This window comes from Strongylocentrotus purpuratus, unplaced genomic scaffold (assembly GCF_000002235.5).
Source record: "Strongylocentrotus purpuratus isolate Spur 01 unplaced genomic scaffold, Spur_5.0 spur5_scaffold_3, whole genome shotgun sequence".
Taxonomy (NCBI): Eukaryota; Metazoa; Echinodermata; class Echinoidea; order Camarodonta; family Strongylocentrotidae; genus Strongylocentrotus; species Strongylocentrotus purpuratus.
The window spans coordinates 5,562,003-5,582,553 of record NW_022145609.1 but is presented as its reverse complement, the minus strand read 5'-3'; the positions used below and the strand labels follow the sequence as shown (position 1 = coordinate 5,582,553).

The window sequence follows — 20,551 nt, the reverse complement described above, 5'->3', positions numbered from 1 at the left end:
CAATCTATATACCCCCAGCTTATACTTGCATCACAACCACCCAAACGATTTAGGTTTGCTATAGCTCTTTTCTACATAAGAAATGGGTGGGGGAGGGAAAGGGAGAGAGAGAGAGAGGGAGGGAGAGAGAGAGAGAGAGAGAGAGAGAGAGAGAGAGAGGCCGGGGGGGGGGAGGGGGAGACAAACAGAAAATGCGTTGTGTATACGACCGTTATTATAGGAAACGCAACGAAACAATAATATTATGTAATTAGTTTACGATATAAAAATTTGATATATAGAACCAGTGGAATCATTTCAAAATGGTGGCAGGCTTAACGAAAAGGCGTTTAGAAGGAAAACATTGTTATTTATTTGTTTATTTCTCTTTAATTTTACTTCCTTCCCCTCCCCCTCCTCCTCCCATAGACACCCGTACGCCAGTGCTTGAAATGGGGGTCAGAAAGTAATAAATAACATGCACGTCTAATATAGTCATAATGAATAAAAGTCAAACATGAAAGCGGTTCACTGGACGATGAGCGATGTGGTGGGCGAGTTAGGGTCGAGCTTGCTGGGATCGTCACCACTGACGATTCGTCGACACCGTTATCGGAGCATTTTGAGTTTGTTATAGAAGCGATGCGGTGGGTGAATTACGGTCGAGCTTGCTCCTTGACGTCCTCACCAAAGCATTTGAGTCTGTTATGGAAACGATTTTTCTTGTGGAAAGGTTGACGAGCAATGCACATAGCGAGGTCCCGGTCGCACTTGCAGATAGCCACGGAGCACTTGGGTAGGAAGTCGTACCAATAATACTTATCAATGCCGGCTACGGGAGAGAGAGAGAGAGAGAAAGAGAGAGAGAGAGAGAGAGGAAAAAGAGAGAGAATAAGAAACGCTGTCAAAATGCATGGATGGTTTATGTATATGGTTTATTTTATTCCTATATCCCCCCCCCCTCCACACCCCATCAACCCTGGGCCCTTAGCCCCCTTTGTATTTCATTCACCAAAATAGCATAGAAAGGCCACATTGATAGCTAGTGCCCAATAATTTTTAATGCTGCCCCACTTTATACTTTGAATGCCATCTTGATTAATATTATTTTGACGATGCTTGTCAGGAAATTAAAAACATAATTATGGAACAGGTACTATTAAGTAATCCCTTTCGGAAAAACAGATCTCCATTTTCCCTGTTTGATCACATTTTTCTCTTGTTGATAAAAATGATCGGCTACTTTGAGGGAAAATTATCAGAGGAAATTCTGACATAGCAACACATATGTTTACAAAGTGGATTCCACCCTTGGATGTGGCATCATTCATAGCAGGTGAGTGAAATTGAAATACATTAGTATACAGGTCTGTTGACTAATTTCAAGACGGCATCATAATATTCCATATCTGTATATAAATATGTATGCGTCCTTCTTAAACAAGGATTTATAATACATACCACACGTAATGTGGGCATCCTCTGTATCACATTGATGAAGGTTATATTTATAAGGTGCAATATAGGCAGTGATGGTTAAGTAACAAACACCACCCTCTATCAGATTGGTTGCTTCATAACACTTATCGTGAGTCTGGCAGCATCTGAGGATGAAATAGGAGGAAAAGCACACAGGAACAATAACTAACATTTTATTCGAATTTAAGGATGTTTCTTTCCTGCGGACCTAGTGACGAGGTATTCCATTAACCTGTTTTTTTTATGAAAGAACTACAATATTTGGAATCCAGTCTGCATACATTACTTGGTGATATTGATCTCACTCTTACTTTTATTATTATATACTGTGTGCATGATTTATTGAATAAAGAACAGATGTATAAGTTGTGTGTTTATGATAAATTTTGGTAAATAATTTTATAGTCAGACTGGTGCGTTCAGAGACACCCGTATTAAGCGCCTAATAAATATTGTGTATTATTATTATTATATGTCGGTCAAACATCGGGTTGTCTCTAAACAGTATGTATAACACTTGAATAATTATGTTAGTATAAACCGGTCTATTAGCAAAATATAAAGTGGATATAAGCCTATATTCTGATTATTTTTCCGGGGATGTAGATGTCCGGTGTGACTAGTCAAGGAGGTACAGTTGTCGTAAAATCCACAATAATAAAACAAACCTGTCGACTCCATCCACAGGTTTGCCGAAGCCACCAAACCCACAATAGCAGCCATAGAACCCGAAATCCACCAGTGTTTCTAGGAACGTCCTATTGGTGGTACAGCTCATCATATTGCCCAAGAAGACCAGAGCTCTATCGTTCACCATATGCGTAACGTCATCAGACTGGGATGTCTTATCATACAGCACGGCTCCAGCTAAAACATGAAGAAATATCGAAATAAAAATTAATGCTATGTGTGTGCGGTTCTAGGACTCCTACCCCTTGGACATCCACCCCCGGATAACCACCCCAGTCACCTACCCCCTAGGACAACTATACCCCCTAGGGCAACCACCCTCTAGGACGACTATCCTCTGGGACAACTACCCCCGGACAACTACCCCCGGTAAACTACCCCCTAGGACAACTAACCCTAAGACAACTACTCCCGGACAACCACCACCCGGACAAATACCCCCCCCCCCCCCAGACAAGTACCCCCTACGACAACCATCCTCTAGAAAACTACCCCCGGAAAAACTATCCAAGGGGTTGGTGTCCTGGGGTAGTTGTCCGGGGGTAGTTGTCCTAGGGGGTAGTTGTCTGGGGTTAGTTGCCTGGGGGTAGTTGTCCTTGGAATTAGTTGTCCTAGGGGGTCATATCAATTCCTTCGCGCTCCTTTTGCGAGATCAACCGACCCGCGCGCATTTTATATTACATGACATATGGTAAAATTCTCGACATCTTTTTACACTTTTCTTTACCATTAAAAATCGAAATTGAGAATAATATCCTCAATCGAGATATGAGAAGAAGGAAACATTTCCTTTACATTCCATGTAAAACCATGCCCTTACTTGAAAAAAAACCTCCGTCACTTTGACGTTGAACTTTACAATCCATTTAAAAAAAATTACTCTCTCATACACAATGTCAATGGATCGGTCGCACTGTGCTCGATTGCCATTCAATAAACCAATCTTTAACTTTGCAGCAACGCGTTTTGCGTCAAATTTGTAAATCCTCAATCACAGACAATGACATATGATACGTAAGCTTTTCATACATATAAATTTCATTTTGATTGATTCATTTTTAGCTCCGTCAATTTTCATGTCAAATCATGCTTCATGTCCCATTTTAGAAGCCCGACCCAGGGTTTTGTGCCAGCTAGCCCTGTATGCATGTACGTAATGTTATGCATACACATATAACTGAACATGCAGTACATGTACACACGCAGCGCAGCGCGTACCAGTCATAGAGATATATATGGCGGTGTGACCAAAGTTCGCGCGTGACCAAAGTTCGCTTTCTCAAAAAATCGGTAAGATTTCGAAAATCTGATATCACCAATGGAAAGAGGGTCTTAAAATTACCCAGAAACGAAATTTTCTTTAGAATTGGTTGCGAAATTGTGAAAATATTGACAAAAGATCGGCAAATTTTGCAGTTATTTGCGTCCGTTCCGAAAAATTATCAACTTACCGATAAGGGTCTGGAAATCTTCATTTTGAGATCAGAAATCCTGAAAATTGTAAGTAAAGAGTGGTACGAACTGATTGTACGATATCTTGCCTTGCAAATTATGATATTACCTTATTTTTGATGGATCACATTTTTTGATAAATCAACTGTAAACCACCGTGCGTGAAGTTAGGTCTCATTGTTTTTATGACTTTTTTAGATGCACCGCGCGCGCACGATCGGACATCAAATTTTTAGATCGCGATATCTCCGAAATCCTTCGACGGTAAATTTTTCTAGTTGAACCAATCTGTAGTAAAAAAACTTTGCCGTCCATTTGGTAATAATTGAAATAAATAAAGTTGTGTAGAATATGAGAAATCATAGATCGAATATCACATTTTGTAATATGTTCTAAAATGTCCACGAACTTTGGTCACCCCTTCATACTTAATCTCTATGGTACCAGCGCACTGCACTACATTTCATTGGGTCAGTACCATTATGAAAATAGGGGAACAATGAGTGGGATGGGTTTAGTGCCGTCACAATAAACTTGCGCATTACACGCGTACGTATAATTAGAGCAATTTATGCACCCCCAAGAAATAATGAATACAGCCCGACCTCTCTACACACAGAACTGCACAGATACCGCACAGTCCGGTCAAGGCGGTACGCGTAGCGTTAAACTGCCAAATTTACAGAAATTGTGAGGAGCGCTTTTGCTATGAAAGGAATTGATATAGTTGTCTGGGAGTAGTTGTCCGGGGGTAGTTGTCCATGGGGGTAGACGTCCGGGGGTTGTTGTCCATGGGGTAGTTGTCCTAGGGGGTAGTTGTCTGGGGGTAGTTGTCCGGGGGTAGTTGTCCTTGGGGGTAGTTGTCCTAGGGAGAAGTTGTCTGGGGGTAGTTGCCCGGGGTAGTTGTCCTAGGGGGTAGTTGACTGGTGGTGGTTATCCGGGAATGGATATCGGGGGGGGGGGGGGGTAGGTGTCCGGATACTGTGCATGTGTTTACAGACGTGTATCAATCAGATATGATTATTTACGTTTGGGGACCGACCTTTAACGTCACCATCCAAAAGACGTGACTCAGTTTCGAACCGGGGTCCACTGAGTCAGTTTGTAGGCATAGACAGAGAGCTGATCAAGTGACGTGCCGCTAGACCAAGACACATCTCCCTTATAAATGGAAATCACTTCTCTACAAGTCAATTAAGATAGATTGCACCAGATTTTATGCATTTCCATGCCCTTACACTATGAACATGACGGACAAGGAAAGAGGACAAAATAAGCAGTTCCTGATTCTACCCTCAACAATTGCTGTGGTAGACAAAGGACATCCCTTCACTGCTACTATGTAAAAATGTGTAGAACAGGTGAATATGCATGTATCAGAGCTGTAATAAGCAACTAAATATGGCATTTCCATCGAGAGGTTCATTTTGTAAAGGCTCAAATCATATAATAGTCATACCATATCCGCGGAAATAAATTCCATTCAATACTCTTCTAGAGCTTGTAACCATACCTAACATTAAAAAATAATGTATAGAATTCTAATAAAAAAGTCATCATAATATATACAAAACAAAAGGGGAAGTGTTTATATTGAGATTAGTTTCTAGCCCTTTAGAGGAAAGACTATTGGGTAGGCTAGATTTCAAGTTCTAGTTATCATAGAGGTAGCAACAAGAAAAGGTTTGGAGTTTAAACTAAAAGCAAACATCATAGAATAATACCAATTACAAAATTAGGCGGTTTCTTTTTACTAATGGTCGAATGATTAAAGTTTTATCAGTGATAATATATCCGCACCGGAAGAAAAAAAACGTAAAAACATATTGTTCTAACAGACTCAATAATGATTCAACTCGAAGGTGACGAAGGTGATGTGTTTATACAAACAAGAATGACGTAGATCGTTGCAGGAACATCGTACAGCATGGCCTTTCTCAATGATACGTACAAGATAAGAAAAGAATACAATGACGTTCATGTTCAACATAATTATAATAGCATGCGCTCAAAATACACGGGGGCGGTGGGCGATTCGTGAGCTACATAATCGCCTCCGTCAGATTGCTCACGGGGGCGATTGCAAAATTAAAAATCGCCCCCGTGGAATTATAAAATAAAGATTATCTTTTCTGTTATAACTTTAACACAATATTGAGTTTCAATTTTCAAACCTTAAACCAATGAAATGGAACTTAGATTAGCGTGCAAGATAGGCCTAGTTATTACCGATTCAGCTCGCAGTGCAGTGCTGCCGTCATCAGTGGTTATAGGCCTACTGCGCCGTTAGTAGCGGTACGTGTGCACGCTGCCGCGCCATGTCTGCTGGAGCTGGAGGCGATCGCGCAAGGGCAGAAACATGGTCATGGAGAAGTTTTTCGTTGTGAAAGCGTTAACCCGCTGAAATCTGGTGATTTCAAATGACCAGCAAATAATGGAACTCGACCAGTAAATCAATATTAGGGACTTTTAGATTTGCACGATGAGAACGTGGACTGCAACGTGTGACCTCCTTTTAAGGCAGTGCCAGACTACCAGTGCTTAAAAGGACGTGACGTGTGGCTGCCAGTGCCTTAAAAGGACGTAACACGTCCACGTCCACGCAAATCTAAAAGTCCGTATTGAGAAGAAGAGGAAGACCAAGATGTCGTGGAATGATATGGTAACATGGGCAGATCTAGGGGGGGGGGGGGGGTTGGGGGAGAGAGATGCTGGAGAGGAGGACTACTAATCTATTTTTTTTTCAGGGGGGGGGGGGGGGAAGTGAAGCGCCGTTTTAGCATGACTTTCTTTTTAACTCTTACTTTCACCTATCTCAGATAACCCTAAGTTTTTGGTTGCTGCTTTATATTATGTAGTTGATAATGCATGATTAAAATAAAGAGAGAGAGAGAGAGAGAGAGAGAGAGAACCACCATCATTTTGCAATGGTTCAGGGTTCGTGTAATGTACATTTGAAACCATTTCTTAGCGTCTCAACCCTAAAAAAATAGCAAAACAATTTTTAAGGAAAAGCATTATACTGAATTAAATAAAGATTAATAGCTTTATATTGGATCAAACTAATACTGATACGGGCTAAAGACAATGTGGTATTTGTATAGAGGTATTTCAAAATGACATTCTGATAATCAACATTTTGTTCTGGTATCATATACGCATAATACAACTGATCTTTATGATTTCTTAACGTGACATAGCTTCTTCTCCCCCTGCAAACAAAAAAGAAAACAAGGTTATTTAATAAAAGGGTCATGTAACAAATAATCATTGTGATTCAAATTGAAGCAAGGATTTTTTTTGAATAAGCAATGCTTTTCACCAGAATCTTTTTTGTAAAAACGACTTTTACAAATCTCAGCCATGCAAATCTGCCACTGTGTTGTAAGATCACTTTCAGATTAGGAGAAGTGTATTCTATAATGAGTATTTTACATTGAATGGAACGTCACAACTCAGAAAGCATGGATGAGATTTGTAAAAGTTGTTTTTAAAAAGAAGATTCGGGTGAATAGCAGTGCTTATTCAAACAAATATTCGCATCAATTTGAATCACAATCATTATTTGTCGCTTAATCCCTTTTAATGACCTCGTTTTCTTTCTCGTTTGCAAGGGGAGAAGAAGATATGTCACCATGGGTGTCGATCTGTAACTGATACCTATTCATCAGGGGGGATGATCTATTCATTCATCCCCCCTGATGAATAGGTATTACGTAAGGATCGACACCCATGTATGTCACATTAAAGACATCATAAAGATCAGTGTTGTATGCGTATATATTATATACAGGCCAGTAACAGCTATGTAGCTTGTAAATTTGTAAGAGGGAAAATGCTGATTGAAATGATAATGATGAAATAGCAAATAATAATTGAGGAGTATCGTAGGTACCAATTCAATGGATATTTGTATAAAAAAGAGCCCCGTCAGTACTAAAAGAGCCCCCGTGAGAAGGCTCACGGGGGGCTCTTTTTTGAGGGGAAGAGCCCCCGTGGACAAAACATTAATTTGAGCCCTGATGGTAGTTATAATTGACTGGTTACCACTTATACCAAGGAGTTCTAAGAGCTGGAGTCCAAACTCGCAACAATAATTATGCCAAGCAGCTGCCGTTTTCTAAGGTTGCACAATAGAATCTACAGGTGTGCTGAAGCTTTATAGCAATATCATTGGAAAGCTTGAGTAGTGATTTTGTTCACAAATGAATATCGTTAATATTTCACTTTTTATTTGAACTAACAAGGGGAAAATCGAATAGATAATAAAATGTGAATACAAAAGCCTAACAGTGTCAAGAAATTTGCTTACTTTGTATAATAGCAGTTTTAATTTGTGAAAAATTAGTAAAATGCTACAATCCTAAAAATCTGCAATTTTAAACTTTTCCGATTATTTCCGGCTCACGAAAATAAAAAGAGAAATTGTTTATGTACAGTTCGTTATGATGTTATATGTCAGATTAGTGCCCACACATGCCCAGTCGAGTAATTTTGATTAATATATCAGGAATTTTGCTCCATTTCCTTTCGCTTGCCTCCTATAAAGGTTAGCACTGTGTAGGCCTACTACTCGTATTATCAGACGAGTGGTAGCGAAAAGTATTTATCATTACAAAAGCATGTTTTCCTTTGAAAGTGGCCCGTTAGTTTGCAGCTAGGCAGGAATCTTTTGTCTACGTAACTGCAAGGAAGATCCAGTTAAGCACGTGCCTGACATATTTTCTACTGGCGGCTTTGAAGATGGTTCAAAGGGAATGAGCTAGATATGACTCCATTTCTTAAAACTCCTTACTTATACCAACAAACAACAACAACGACGTTCCAAATCGTTTCATCACATTATTCACAAGCATTCAGATTGAGTGCGTTTGCATGCACTCAATCTGAATAATTATGTGGTCATTCTGAATTATAAAAACTGTCATACTCACCGATGGTATGTGCTGCAAGTAAAAGAAAGCCAATCAGATGAATGCAAGCCATTATGATGATTAATAAGGTTGACTTTTGCAGACAGAAACCTTCAATATCAAAAACATCAAATTCTGTGATGACGCAGTTTTTACTAATACATGTGATGTATCTATTTCGCTCGTTCTCTTAAAGGCACGTTATGTTCACAAAGTGGATCAGTATTTATTTGGGTACATTTATTTGGGTACAAATTCCAGCACAGGTATTGTAAAGTTCCAGATGGCTTTAATTCAACACCCGAATTAACACAAATAACGATAAAAACCTCGTGACAATATTTGCTCGTGACGAAACCATGTTCAATATTGTTAATTATAACCTTCTAAATGAACAGGAAATACCACGCTGGTGCGTAGAGAATAATGGTATGCGTGTACATGCATTGCGTTGATAAATTACTTTATGGAAAAGTTATAGTCCTTTCACTTTCGATGTCTTTTTTTTTTTGGACGCAAGTTTAAGTTCCGTACGTGTGTGTTCTGATACCCTAGTTGCTCACCCAACTGATTAACATTAGAATGGAGTTGCTGATTTTGTATTCGAAATCGATGCGTTGGAGTGTAAACTTGGAGGAATTCGGGCGTGATTTATCATAATAATAGATCACCACATAATGAGAAACAAAATCAGACATCGTTAAGTCACGGGGTTTCATTCAAATTTATTTATTTATTCAATGAGTACTTCGTACACTATAAGCGAAGAGCACAATCAACAAGTTGCTAAAGTACGGACAGGGCCACCCCCCCCCCCTCCACCCACCCACGGGGGGGGGGGGGGGTCACTCCCAACATGACTGGCTACGCACCCGCGTCCAGGAAAGGCGTCGAAAGGGTGTCTTGTTCAGCTATACAGCGTCATCGACGTTTTCCTTACAAAGGGGTGTTTTTCAAGCACTGATCGCACAAAAACCCCAAAAGGGTATCTTTTCAGGTTCACAAGTTTCGACCTTTTCTTACATACGCCATTAGGGTCCATTTCAGAAAAGGTGTGATACGCCATTAGTATCCATTTCAGAGGTTGATGGACACGGGTGGGTAGCACTTGTGTATGAGAGTGGGGGGGGGGGGGGGAGGGGCATCCTCCATGAAAGCATGCAGGAAATTATGGGCAAAATGTGAGTGCATGCTCTGTTATCTAAAACAATCTTGTTGTAAAACATTACGGATCAAATCAAGCTCTATATATTATATACTCGAAATCAAGTACAACTTTTCAATTTCACAACTCTGCACCAATGATATACTAGAGATGCAAATCTTGACCATCTACCCGAGGCCGGGTGCAATGGAGGTTAAACTTGGCCGATTTGTTCACTTTTACACCACTTTTTTTTTTTTTTTGGGGGGGGGGGGGGGGGTCTTTCTAGAAGTGTGTCTTAATTGACATCCTCTTTCACATTATGATACAATTTAAGTTATGTTTGGCCATCGAATTTTTGGCGAATTTTAGCTGCCGACACTTCAGAAGGGCTTTAAGTTTTAACACTATTGCATCTGTTCGTTTCTTTGCATTAAAATGTCCATGACATTATTGTGACTGAAATCATACAAATGAGACAAATGCAGATAATACAAATTTACGATTACAAAGGATTAAAAAGTGTAGATCATATTGGTATTGAAACAACGGATAAATAATTTGTTATTGCAATGTTAAATGATGATAATGATAATAATAATAATAATAATAATAATAATAATAATAATAATAATAATAATAATAATAATAAAAATAATAATAAAAGTTATAATAGTAATAATGCTAATACTAATAATAATGATAATAATGATAATAATCTATCTTGTTCACCCATGGTAGACTCATCAGTATAATTGTTCTGATGACACTGTAACCGTATACATAAAAAAGTATGAATTGTAAAAGAGTGGATGTTTTTAACATGTCCAGATTTTAAACATATATTATATTCAGGGACAACCATGAGCGTAATCAAGTTACAGTGCTTACATAATATATACAAATAGATAATCACCTGGTAATAGGTAACTGAACATCTCCCTCACACTCTTAACCCTAATAAGGCCGGGGCCATAATGCCCCCCTCCCCCTGTCGAATTTTTGCCGATGCATCAAAACCCCTGAACCTTTGGCGCTGAAATTTCATGAGTTTTTTTCTCTTATATCCCTCGCACATTTTGATACCAAATTTGTTATGGGGAGACCTATGGTTCGGGTGTTAGGTGACATAATATCATCACATGTCTATCAAAATATGTAATTCTCACAAATGTGCGTGTGTAAGTATATTCCCAAAACAAATTTGCATATTGTCATAAAATTATTAATAAAAATAAATAAATAAACATAAAAGAAAATAAACATTACCATCTTATTCAGGCCTACTTCAATCTATGACCATGCTAATTTTCACATTAATTGGACCTTCCTAGGCCGAGATCTTGGGTGGGGGGGGGGGGGGGGCAAAATCACACCTCTGCGTATTTGGCTTGCGTATTTATGGCAAGCCGTTTTGATATGAAGAATTCAATTCTTAATATCAAGAAATAGGAATTAATGTAAAAACGGCTTGCCATAAATACGCAGCAATACGCAAAGGTGTGACCGAGGCATAAGAGATGAAGTCTAATCGGAACACATTCGTCATTAACGAGTACTGTATAAAGAGAGATACAATGATACAACAATCAGTCAATCAATGAGTACATTTCAAACTTGCACCTTATTTATACATGGTAAATATGCTTGTATTTTCTTAAAGTAGTGTTCACACTAAATACTTGCATATGGAGACTGTACGGGTTTGTTTAAATTGTCTTTCGTGCCGTAGTCATTGCCATGTTCATCATTAAAATGTGACCTCATAGAATTGCGATCATCAGCACATACCATGAGCGACGTTTCATCCTCAAGACTCTTCTGCTTGGACAAGAGCTTGCTTTTATCATTATGCATCATACCACCGTTTGCAGCCGGTATGGTCCCATCTGCGCGCGAAGTTTTGTTCGGTGCAGGCGTCAGGGGTATAGGCGGTGGCGGCGGGAACTTGAAAAGTGGCTTGCTGCGTTGTTCGTTGTTCTTCTTCGGGCGGGCAGGGGCAACAGGTGGCTTTTGCGCGGCGACGTTTGAAGACGACCGCGTTACCGTCGTCTTCGTACTCGGCTTCTCACTCGGCCTCGTGCTCGGTTTGTCACTCGGCTTCGTACTCGGCTTTTCATTTGGAGTTGCGATCTGCTTTTCACTCTGCGTTGCAATTCGCTTGTCGATCTCCTTATCGATCTGTCTTTCGGTCCGGGTCTCTGTCTCGTGATTCCCGTCGGAGATTGGAACTGAAAGCGAAGGCGTGGATAGCGGAGAGCGGACGAGATCTGCTGGGGTTGGCGGAAGCGCCATGTTGGCTCTGGAAGCTTTGATGAGAGGATCGGTGCTAAGAACAGAACTGGTCCGTCTTGGAGATGGCATCGGGGAATTACCTCCTGTCATGGTCAGGTAGGCTGATTGGACAGAATCCAAGCGAGCCAAGTTGGAGATTTCATACAGACTTTCCACCCCACGCTGTCGCTTACGCCTATCCCATGTTCAAAATGTGTGGAAGACAAGGAATTGAATGGAACGGTCAAAAATACTTCTTCGTAAACTTGAAACTTATAATTATTTGGAATGGCAGTATGCTTTCTGAATTAGTAAGCTCTCGAATAAACTTTTAATAATTTCCTTAAAAACCTTCTGTGTTGTGCCAGTTATTGTAAGTGACGTGTGGAATACACGTAATTAGATGGAGCCGATAATCATATAAAAACTTATTTTCAAAACGCTAGATTGTTAACTATAGGAAAAGACTGATCGACCTCATTGTGTTCATAAAATGATCAATAGCTTCTTTTCGCCAATTCTGACTTGAACTGAGCACAATAAGTCCTCATAATATAAAGTGTTTTTCCATTGCGAAATTTGCCGACTGGACGCCGGCATTCTTGACTCTCGTGTCTACGGATTATCCTAATCGGCCGAAACACCGTCTTATATTTCATATTCATGAATTTCATTTTACAATTTCGTTCCACCACGACATCAAATGGAGACCATGATAGAATTGGAGATCACTTTTGATATGACTTACCGAATTAAAATGAAGATGGCAAAGATAAAGACGGCGACCCCTATAACAACCAATGCTGATCCAATCCCGATGACGGTATAGGAGTGTGTAGCAGCTGAACGGTAGGCATCTTGGGACAAGAAAGGCAGGAAAGAACATTTCGTTAGAATTACCGTCAAAAATGAAAATTATGAATGGAGAAGAAGATTAAGAGATTTGAGACATCATGAAGTAGCCAATAGACCTGGTCAAACGTATTTCGTGCCACACCACCATGTAAAGGGGTTACTAGATGAACGGAGGGGGCGGGGCACTATCTGGGCGGTCCTACATGTAAGCCCGTTGAAAGTTGTCTTTCTCAAGTGGAACATGATTTTAAATGCAAGAGAACGTGGTATGAAGTGAGAAAGGGTCCAGCTCGGAACGAGTGTAAATTTCGTTTTACGTTGCCTCCCCTCGGCGCCCTCTTTTGTTCTTCTTTCCATCATTTTTTCGCTATTTTCTTAGGGGCGTGCCCTCTCTGCCCCATGTATTTGAAGAAAAAAAAAAAATCATCGTCATCCGTACCCAATATCCTTCCTCATAACGTCGTCGTTACCGCCGTAGCGACAGGGGGTATATGCATGGGTTGCACTCGTCCCCAATCAAATGGAAAACTACACATCAAATTTGTCCATTTGATTGAGGACGAGTACAATATACCCCCTGTCAGTGACGACGACGTTATGAGGAAGGATATAGGGAACAGAATGATAATGGTTTTGTATTTCTTCAATTATTTGGGAACCAGTAACTTTATCAAAAATTGTTTGCCTGATATTACTCTACCCTTCTCTATACACCAGAATGTGGATTTAGGAAATGATTGCTGCACGATTTTACACGTATAAAATCTCTACTGTTTACCTGAGAGAGAAGCACATGGTATATAATGTGAGTTCCATTGACCATTGTGATTGCAAGTCCACGAGGTGGACCATGGTCCGTCCGTACAAGCAACACGAACTACCTCGTTAAACGAGTAAGAAGTGTGCGGCGACACAAAGTGTGCACCAAGTGGAGCCTGGTCTGGTAACGTGCAGTTCACCTCTACAAAGAGCAAAGAAAAGATACAAATTGTCAAAACATGATAAGGACATAAACAATTAAACATGGTGGTAAATTAGGTGACTATAAGTGACAAAATCATTATATAACTCCGATACTGAAACGAGAATAAAACGAATTTTTAATCATATCTACATATTTTTTCCAATATATTACTTCCCCCCCCTTCAATGTAGTGATAGAGCGGACTGTATATTGTATATTACCCACTAATCATAATCTATCTGCGTCACTTGATTAGATATTCAAAGATAATTGTCATAAAGGCATATGCATTTTTGCTAACTGAAAACTACCATAGTCTTTTATTTCTTTTATTATAATTGTATCCTATGTGCCATTCTATTGTACCTTCTATTGTATGTTTGAAATGCCAAATAAATAATAATATTAATAATAATCTGGGAAGACAAGAAAAAGTATTTAAGACGGAGTTTAAATTGTTAAAAAATGCTACAACTGTTAAATGTACGTATGAATATTTTTTATTACATATAATAATATTGAAGTTAAAATTGATCTTGAATTAATATTTGGCATACCTTGATCGCAGAGCTTGCCTGTGAAGCCTGGAATACAGATACAATGAAAGGTATCTCCTGAATCAACACAGATCCCTTGATTACATGGATAAGTGAGGCATAGAACTGATGTCAGAAGAAGAAAACAAAAATGGACGGATAAAACGGCTATTAGCGAAAGCACAAGCAGGCCCGGTCTTCTTAAATAAAATGTATACTCAACAAGTTTTTGGGGACTTTAAGGATTCTAGAAAAGAATGCTCTTAACTACCTCTCTGGGTGACCCCCCCCCCCCCCGTCCCCCCACCAACTCTTCAGCAAAAAATTCTCCAGAGGAAAGTAGACATCCTCGGACAAGGATCCCCGGAAAGCAAGAGTAATTAATTGTCCTTAAGATGGGTATCCCGGGATACTCTATGGATCAGTAACATTAAATGCCTTTTAAGTGACATATCAATTATTGGTTTGATATTACTGTAATGGTAATGATAAAGTCATGGTCATACTACACTCTTATTTCCACGGAGTCAAATTTCACTCTAAATGGCGTCAGCTGGGAGTCAACTCTATTCCGAGTTAAAGTGACACGGAAAAGGAGTCATCTTGACTCTGAATTGAGTCAATTCTCAGCTGATGCCACACAATCCGAGTCAAATTGATTCGGAATCCGTGTCACTTTAACTCGGAATCCGTGTCACTTTAACTCGGAATAGAGTTGACTCCCAGCTGACGCCATTTTTGACTCCGTGGAAATAAGAGTGTAGATCCTTCGACCTTTGTGTTTCCATAGCATCCGTCACGTCCACAAAAACATCTTGACAGGGTGCCGGTATAGTGGAATGGCAAATTGGCCATTACAGATCAGATACAATAAAGCTGTCAAGAAATTTCTCTCTATACTAGAATACATTATTTTACTACACTATGTCGAGTGGAAAAGAGGATAAAGCACATTAGTAAGGGCACAAGAATATCTCGTTAGTGTGAACGTTTAAAGGGACTTCCCCCCCCCCCCCCCCCCACCCGCCACCACAACTACCATCTCAGGCTCTCAGCCTTTCTACGACCATACTGGGAGTTGCAGGAGAATGTAGAGGGCGCTTGTCTTACCTGGAGGTGAACACGCCACACCAGCATCCTCAAAGTGAGTGCAATCATGGACACCTATCCCAGAATGTGAACAGTTCAGTATGTTAGGCTCGGTTCCTTTACATTCCAAGTTATCCAGCAGGATAGGACCAGGTCCTGATCCAAAGTGGGCCGTGCTAGCGATCTGAAGAGGACTACCGAAACCCAACTCTTTACAGATCACCCAGGCATCTCGTCTAGAAGGAATAGGTAATGAGAAAGAGTGACATAGACAGAGAAGGATACATCACTCTTGTCACTCGTCGACAGAGTATCAGAGAGAACAAAAGATAAAACGACTAAAAAACAGAGAACTTCTCTCTTAATAATAATATACAGGAGTGGAAATCTACTCTAAAAACAAGTCAAATTAGAAAACTTCCACCCTCAGAAGTGAATTTAATCATAATTTGGAGTGGATTTAACTCCAAAAGAATCCAAAAGAAGTGACTCCTAATAATTATGACTCCTAAGAATAGGATTTCCGCTAGACTGTAAAACCACAACACCTCCAGAATTATTGCATTCATACTGAATTACTGTCACCATAGTTATGTTTATGATCGAATTCAATAGGATTTTCTTGTTGAAAACAAAACAGTAATTACATTCGTTAGCAGATGATCACAAGTCATGATGATAATTTAAAAGACTACCTATAGAGTTGCTCACTTTTCCAACATTCTAAAAGCAGTTTGCGATTCATAAAATTCAAATTTCGTTATGTTTAGATCTTAACTTAGAAGGAAACCCCTAGGACATTTCTTTTGGTAATGACTGTGTTGAGTATAGTGGTCTGATCACAACCCAGAGTTGTTCTAAACAAACTGCAGTGTATACGAACGCTCACGAACTATGATGCTTGATGATCAATAACTAATGTTGCTTGATAACGGATGTTTTCCAGGAAAACTATTAAAAATTGATTTTTTTTTTTTTTTTTTTTTTTAAATAAAAGTTCCATTAAACAGTCATGACATACAATTATTATGACGTAGACATGAGTGATGCACGTAATAGATTTCCATGGAAACTGAACATGCTCTTTATCATAGATTCCCACACAACATTAGTATGAAGGCCTATTGCGGTCATCGTTATTAGTCATAATTATGAGAAAGAACCAATGTATTCTATTCGCCTAATGAATGAATAAATAGATAACTGAATATAAATACATGGATAGGTTATAATTAATCAATGACAAAAAAGTGACAAAAAAGTGACAAAAAAGTACATAAAATTAAAAGAAGCACGAACTTGAGGAAAGAATAAGGAATGAGAGAAAATCTTGGGGTGATTACAAGGGAAATTGATAATGCGAGAGGGGGTGTGCACAGTTGAAAGAGGTTCTCACCTGTCCCACTGATCATCGCATATCGTACCCCATGTGTCGTTCCAGAAGACTTCCACCCTCCCTTCGTACTTGTTGAATCCTCCGACGAGTCGGACATTTTTATGTGGTTCTGTTAAAATTTGAAGAATGTTATTATTCACATATAAAGAAACAGTTAAATATTTTAAGTGCCTCATTTCATTGTCTACAATAAGTTGACCTGATGATATAATTAAAATGAAGACATGCTAATAATCACTGCATTATATAGGCTATGTTGCTTTGGTTTGATAGCTTATGTTCAAAATTATTTTTAGACAATGTCATCAAGCAAAATTATATCAGATTCGAAATAATGAATGTAAATGGTACCATTTGTAAAATTAATTTTTTTAATGTTGATAATAACGTATTAGGACTTGTGCAGTTTGTCCAATCATAAGGAGGGGGGGGGGGGGCACTTGCCTGTCTTCAATGCGGTCGGAAGTGAGGAAGATTCGGGAGGGGGTCGTGTCATCTTTCCCCATCGCTCATTATCTCTCGTTATCTCTTTTCCTTATTTATATTGTTTCTCTATATTCTTCTCTCTTCCTCCTCTCTCTCTCTCTCTCTCTCTCTCTCTCTTCTTAATCTGTCTTCCTCCCCCTCTCTCTTCCTCTCTCTCCCTATTTATCTTTCTACCATTCACCAGGGGTAATTCCCTTCCCTTCCCTGCCTTATTATATAACTACGCCATTGTGTATATTTTGTCAATATTATAAACTTGTTTTCATCAAAATACGATCGCAAAGAGTTTTCAAGAGCTGAACTTATTATTATTATTATGTCGTCAATATAAATCATTTTGATATTACATAATATAATTTGTATTTGCACATTCGACGTACACGGCTTCTGAAATTGCCTAAAATGATATCTTGGAAGTCAATTTTCGATCGTTTTCATTTACATATAATGTAAAAGTAATACGTTTAGAATAATTTTTACGTGCAATTTGTATTTTAACTGTTATAACTTTCACATACTCTGAAATGAATTAAGTGAAACGGGTCAACGGTCATACTCATGCTGGTTTCACTTCCAACCCAAAATATTTTGGTGGCTGTTAAATCTTAGTGGTGAGTCATCGCTTAGTTTAGATTTCCGGTAACCAGATTGTCAAAGGTTGTTTAGATGTCTAACCATGTCATGATCATTGTTTTTGACGATAGCGTGACAGATAATAGTAAGTGTATATACATGTATTGCAATAACATGGATGTAATTCAAACTTCAATTTGAAAAGAATCATAAAGAATATATCATTTATCATTATTTATTCATTGCTTATAATCTAAGCCCGCGAGGAAAGAGAGAGAGAGAGAGAGAGAGAGAGAGAGAGAGAGAGAAAGAGAGAGAGAGAGAGGGGGGGGGGGGTCTGATAATGATTAGTATTATGATAATGCATAATACTCTAGGCTCACGTATTTTTATCCGCATATTAGATTTCTAATACGATTCTTCTAACTATATACTACGGAACCATTATACTTGTTTTTTTTTCTTCAAAAATTGACATGGATGCCTTTTATCATCGATCTAACGGTTGACGGGTCCACCTTTCTTTTTGAGAGAATAAAATTAAATCAGAATAAAAATTACTTCTTACAACAAGAACGAAAACAAAAACAAAATGCGTAAGAAATGGACACATACCTGAACCAGAAATAAGTTGCATGTATGCGATCAGTAAACACACTTCTAATATCCATGGCTTCATGGTCGATTGAGATGTATTTCTGTAAATAAAAGTTAAGTTTATTTTAGAGTCTTTATCATATCTATAAACCGTTCGCTGATATGCCATTCGGTCATTTGTGAGCTGAGCTGCAGTCAACGTGCTCAATATCTTTTCGATAAAACCTCAAACATATATAATAATACCAAGGTAAAACCACGCAGATACCTGTTGTACTTTTATTCTCGTTTTTCGATGACTAATTAGGAAGTCTGTCTGTAATTTTAGGACTCATCGGAATAAAACTCAGGACCCCGGTTGAAAAGTGCTAATAATTATCAGCTTTTCTGTCTTGTTTCCTTTCACAATGTAGTGTTACCCTTTTTTATGTGGGGGGGGGGAGGGGGGGGGGGTAGTTTAACATTTCTCGTGCTTCAAAATTAAACAAATGCCGTATAAGCGTCCAGTATTACCTAAGGTTCTTTCGCAAAATGCTAGAGGGGCCTGATGAATAGATAGCACTCTTTCGTTCAAGAGCCTACCGTAAGTTTCATTTGATCTATTAACGCGCAGGCATTCCGCCTTTTTGCAGTGACGAGGGCTTTTAGCTCATCATGACGTGTATGGGGTATATAAACAGAGACATGGTTTGTCACTGTGCCATCACCCCTTCCCCTCCCCTCCCCCACCCTCACACACATATAAAATTGTCTGTGTGTGTCTCTGTCGACTCAGCTGCCCTTCTTGCATCTAAAAGCTTGGTCCCGCCATTGATAATTGCCGATGAAGTTATGTTTCGTTTACTTGAAATATCACAAAATGAACTTAAATATGCAGAATAGTATGATGAAAATAATACCGATTATAAATATAGATGTATATTAATATATCAACAGTCCTATGTGAATTATGGACGAGAACGTTAACCACGGTGTTCTTATTACTTTGTATATGCAACAAAATAAAGCAAGACGAGTTTACTTACCTATATAGTCATAAAGATAAACCTCCAAAGCTAATGCGATCAGTCAAACTTTCATTAAATAAGAAATAGCTTATCGATAAAGTTATCCGCTAGGTACCCTAATATACCTCCCATGTTCCAGGCAAAACACATATAACACTAGTACGTCCACACGTTAACGAAAGAGTATTATGACTTGGCGACTGCAGTCTGTTCTCTGAATTGTCTCTGTGCGCAACTACGACTTTTTTTGTTTAAACGGAAGATGGGCTAACGGTTGACACAGCAAGCGCAAAATACGGATAGCAAATGTTTTGATGGGAAACATTGAAATAACTATGTAATAACTTTCCACTGGCAGTCAGGAAATCTCCATCTGTAAATATCTTTAAATAGAAACTGAGAGCCTATCTTTTCAACTAACTGTAAATCTAAGCATATCAGGAGCTCTTGTAGCGCAGTAGAATATATACTTAATGTTGGATATATAGTTTCTGCGCTCTATAAAATAATGTATCATTATCATTATTATTATTATAAGGGTCGTATATAGGCCTACGCCTATATCCCAGTATTCATGTTATAAATAATCATAGCTAGTAAAGAATTGAATCGTTAGAAAGATCAAGATCATCAAAATTTGTTAAAAAAATATCTAATGTACACAAAATGTAGGGGGGGGGGGGGGGTTATGATCCTATTTTCAGATACGTTTCTATTGTAATTCTTTATACAAAACTCTTTCAAGAATTACCTCGTTTAAATTATGCGGGGAGTCAAACATGTATATCATAATCAAAACAAATGAAGTAAAGAATTAATAAATTGTTTTCTCTATTTGCTCTTGAGCTTACACTGTCGGAGTCCTCATTATTTGCAATTTGCACAATATGTATAGTCCGTTTAGTTTGCCATCGCTTACTACCCACTTATAATGCATTTCTACTGCTGATATTTATTATTTTACAGTAATTTTCCACATCGAATTCAGTCTCAACACATTGTAAAAACATGAAAATTTCATTTCTTCGAGGGGGATTAGGCTAGGTGTTTTGAAATGACCGTAATCTCCTCCTCAAGGTTTGTATTTCCGTCTAGAGTTCCGTCTAGAGTTGAGGAC

At 38.7% G+C, this 20,551-nt stretch overlaps 1 protein-coding gene and 1 long non-coding RNA gene across 2 annotated transcripts; both read right to left on the bottom strand.

Annotated features, from left to right (window-relative positions):
- Positions 1-211: 211 nt before the first annotated feature.
- Positions 212-9,065, bottom strand: LOC757121 (acidic phospholipase A2). The gene is made up of 4 exons (XM_001197473.4): positions 8,535-9,065; positions 2,127-2,325; positions 1,441-1,583; positions 212-811 (listed from the first exon to the last, which is right to left on the bottom strand). The coding sequence occupies exons 1-4, from the start codon at positions 8,584-8,586 to the stop codon at positions 636-638; spliced, it is 570 nt and encodes a 189-aa protein (XP_001197473.1). The 5' UTR covers positions 8,587-9,065; the 3' UTR covers positions 212-635.
- Positions 9,066-11,198: 2,133 nt separating this feature from the next.
- LOC105446408 lies at positions 11,199-19,653 on the bottom strand. Its single transcript, XR_004066047.1, has 8 exons — positions 19,453-19,653; positions 18,446-18,528; positions 16,772-16,880; positions 15,397-15,611; positions 14,308-14,412; positions 13,565-13,747; positions 12,680-12,788; positions 11,199-12,127 (listed from the first exon to the last, which is right to left on the bottom strand). It is a non-coding gene; the product is annotated as an uncharacterized LOC105446408 (long non-coding RNA).
- Between the last annotated feature and the right edge of the window lie 898 nt (positions 19,654-20,551).

Bases quoted from the DNA above. Each gene is read 5' to 3' on its own strand.
- LOC757121 (XM_001197473.4), bottom strand. From the start codon at position 8,586: ATGGCTTGCATTCATCTGATTGGCTTTCTTTTACTTGCAGCACATACC. The intron at 1,584-2,126 runs GTTTGTTTTATT...TTTCATCCTCAG, and splicing joins CCTGTGGATGGAGTCGACAG to ATGCTGCCAGACTCACGATA. The intron at 812-1,440 runs GTATGTATTATA...TCTCTCCCGTAG, and splicing joins GGATGCCCACATTACGTGTG to CCGGCATTGATAAGTATTAT.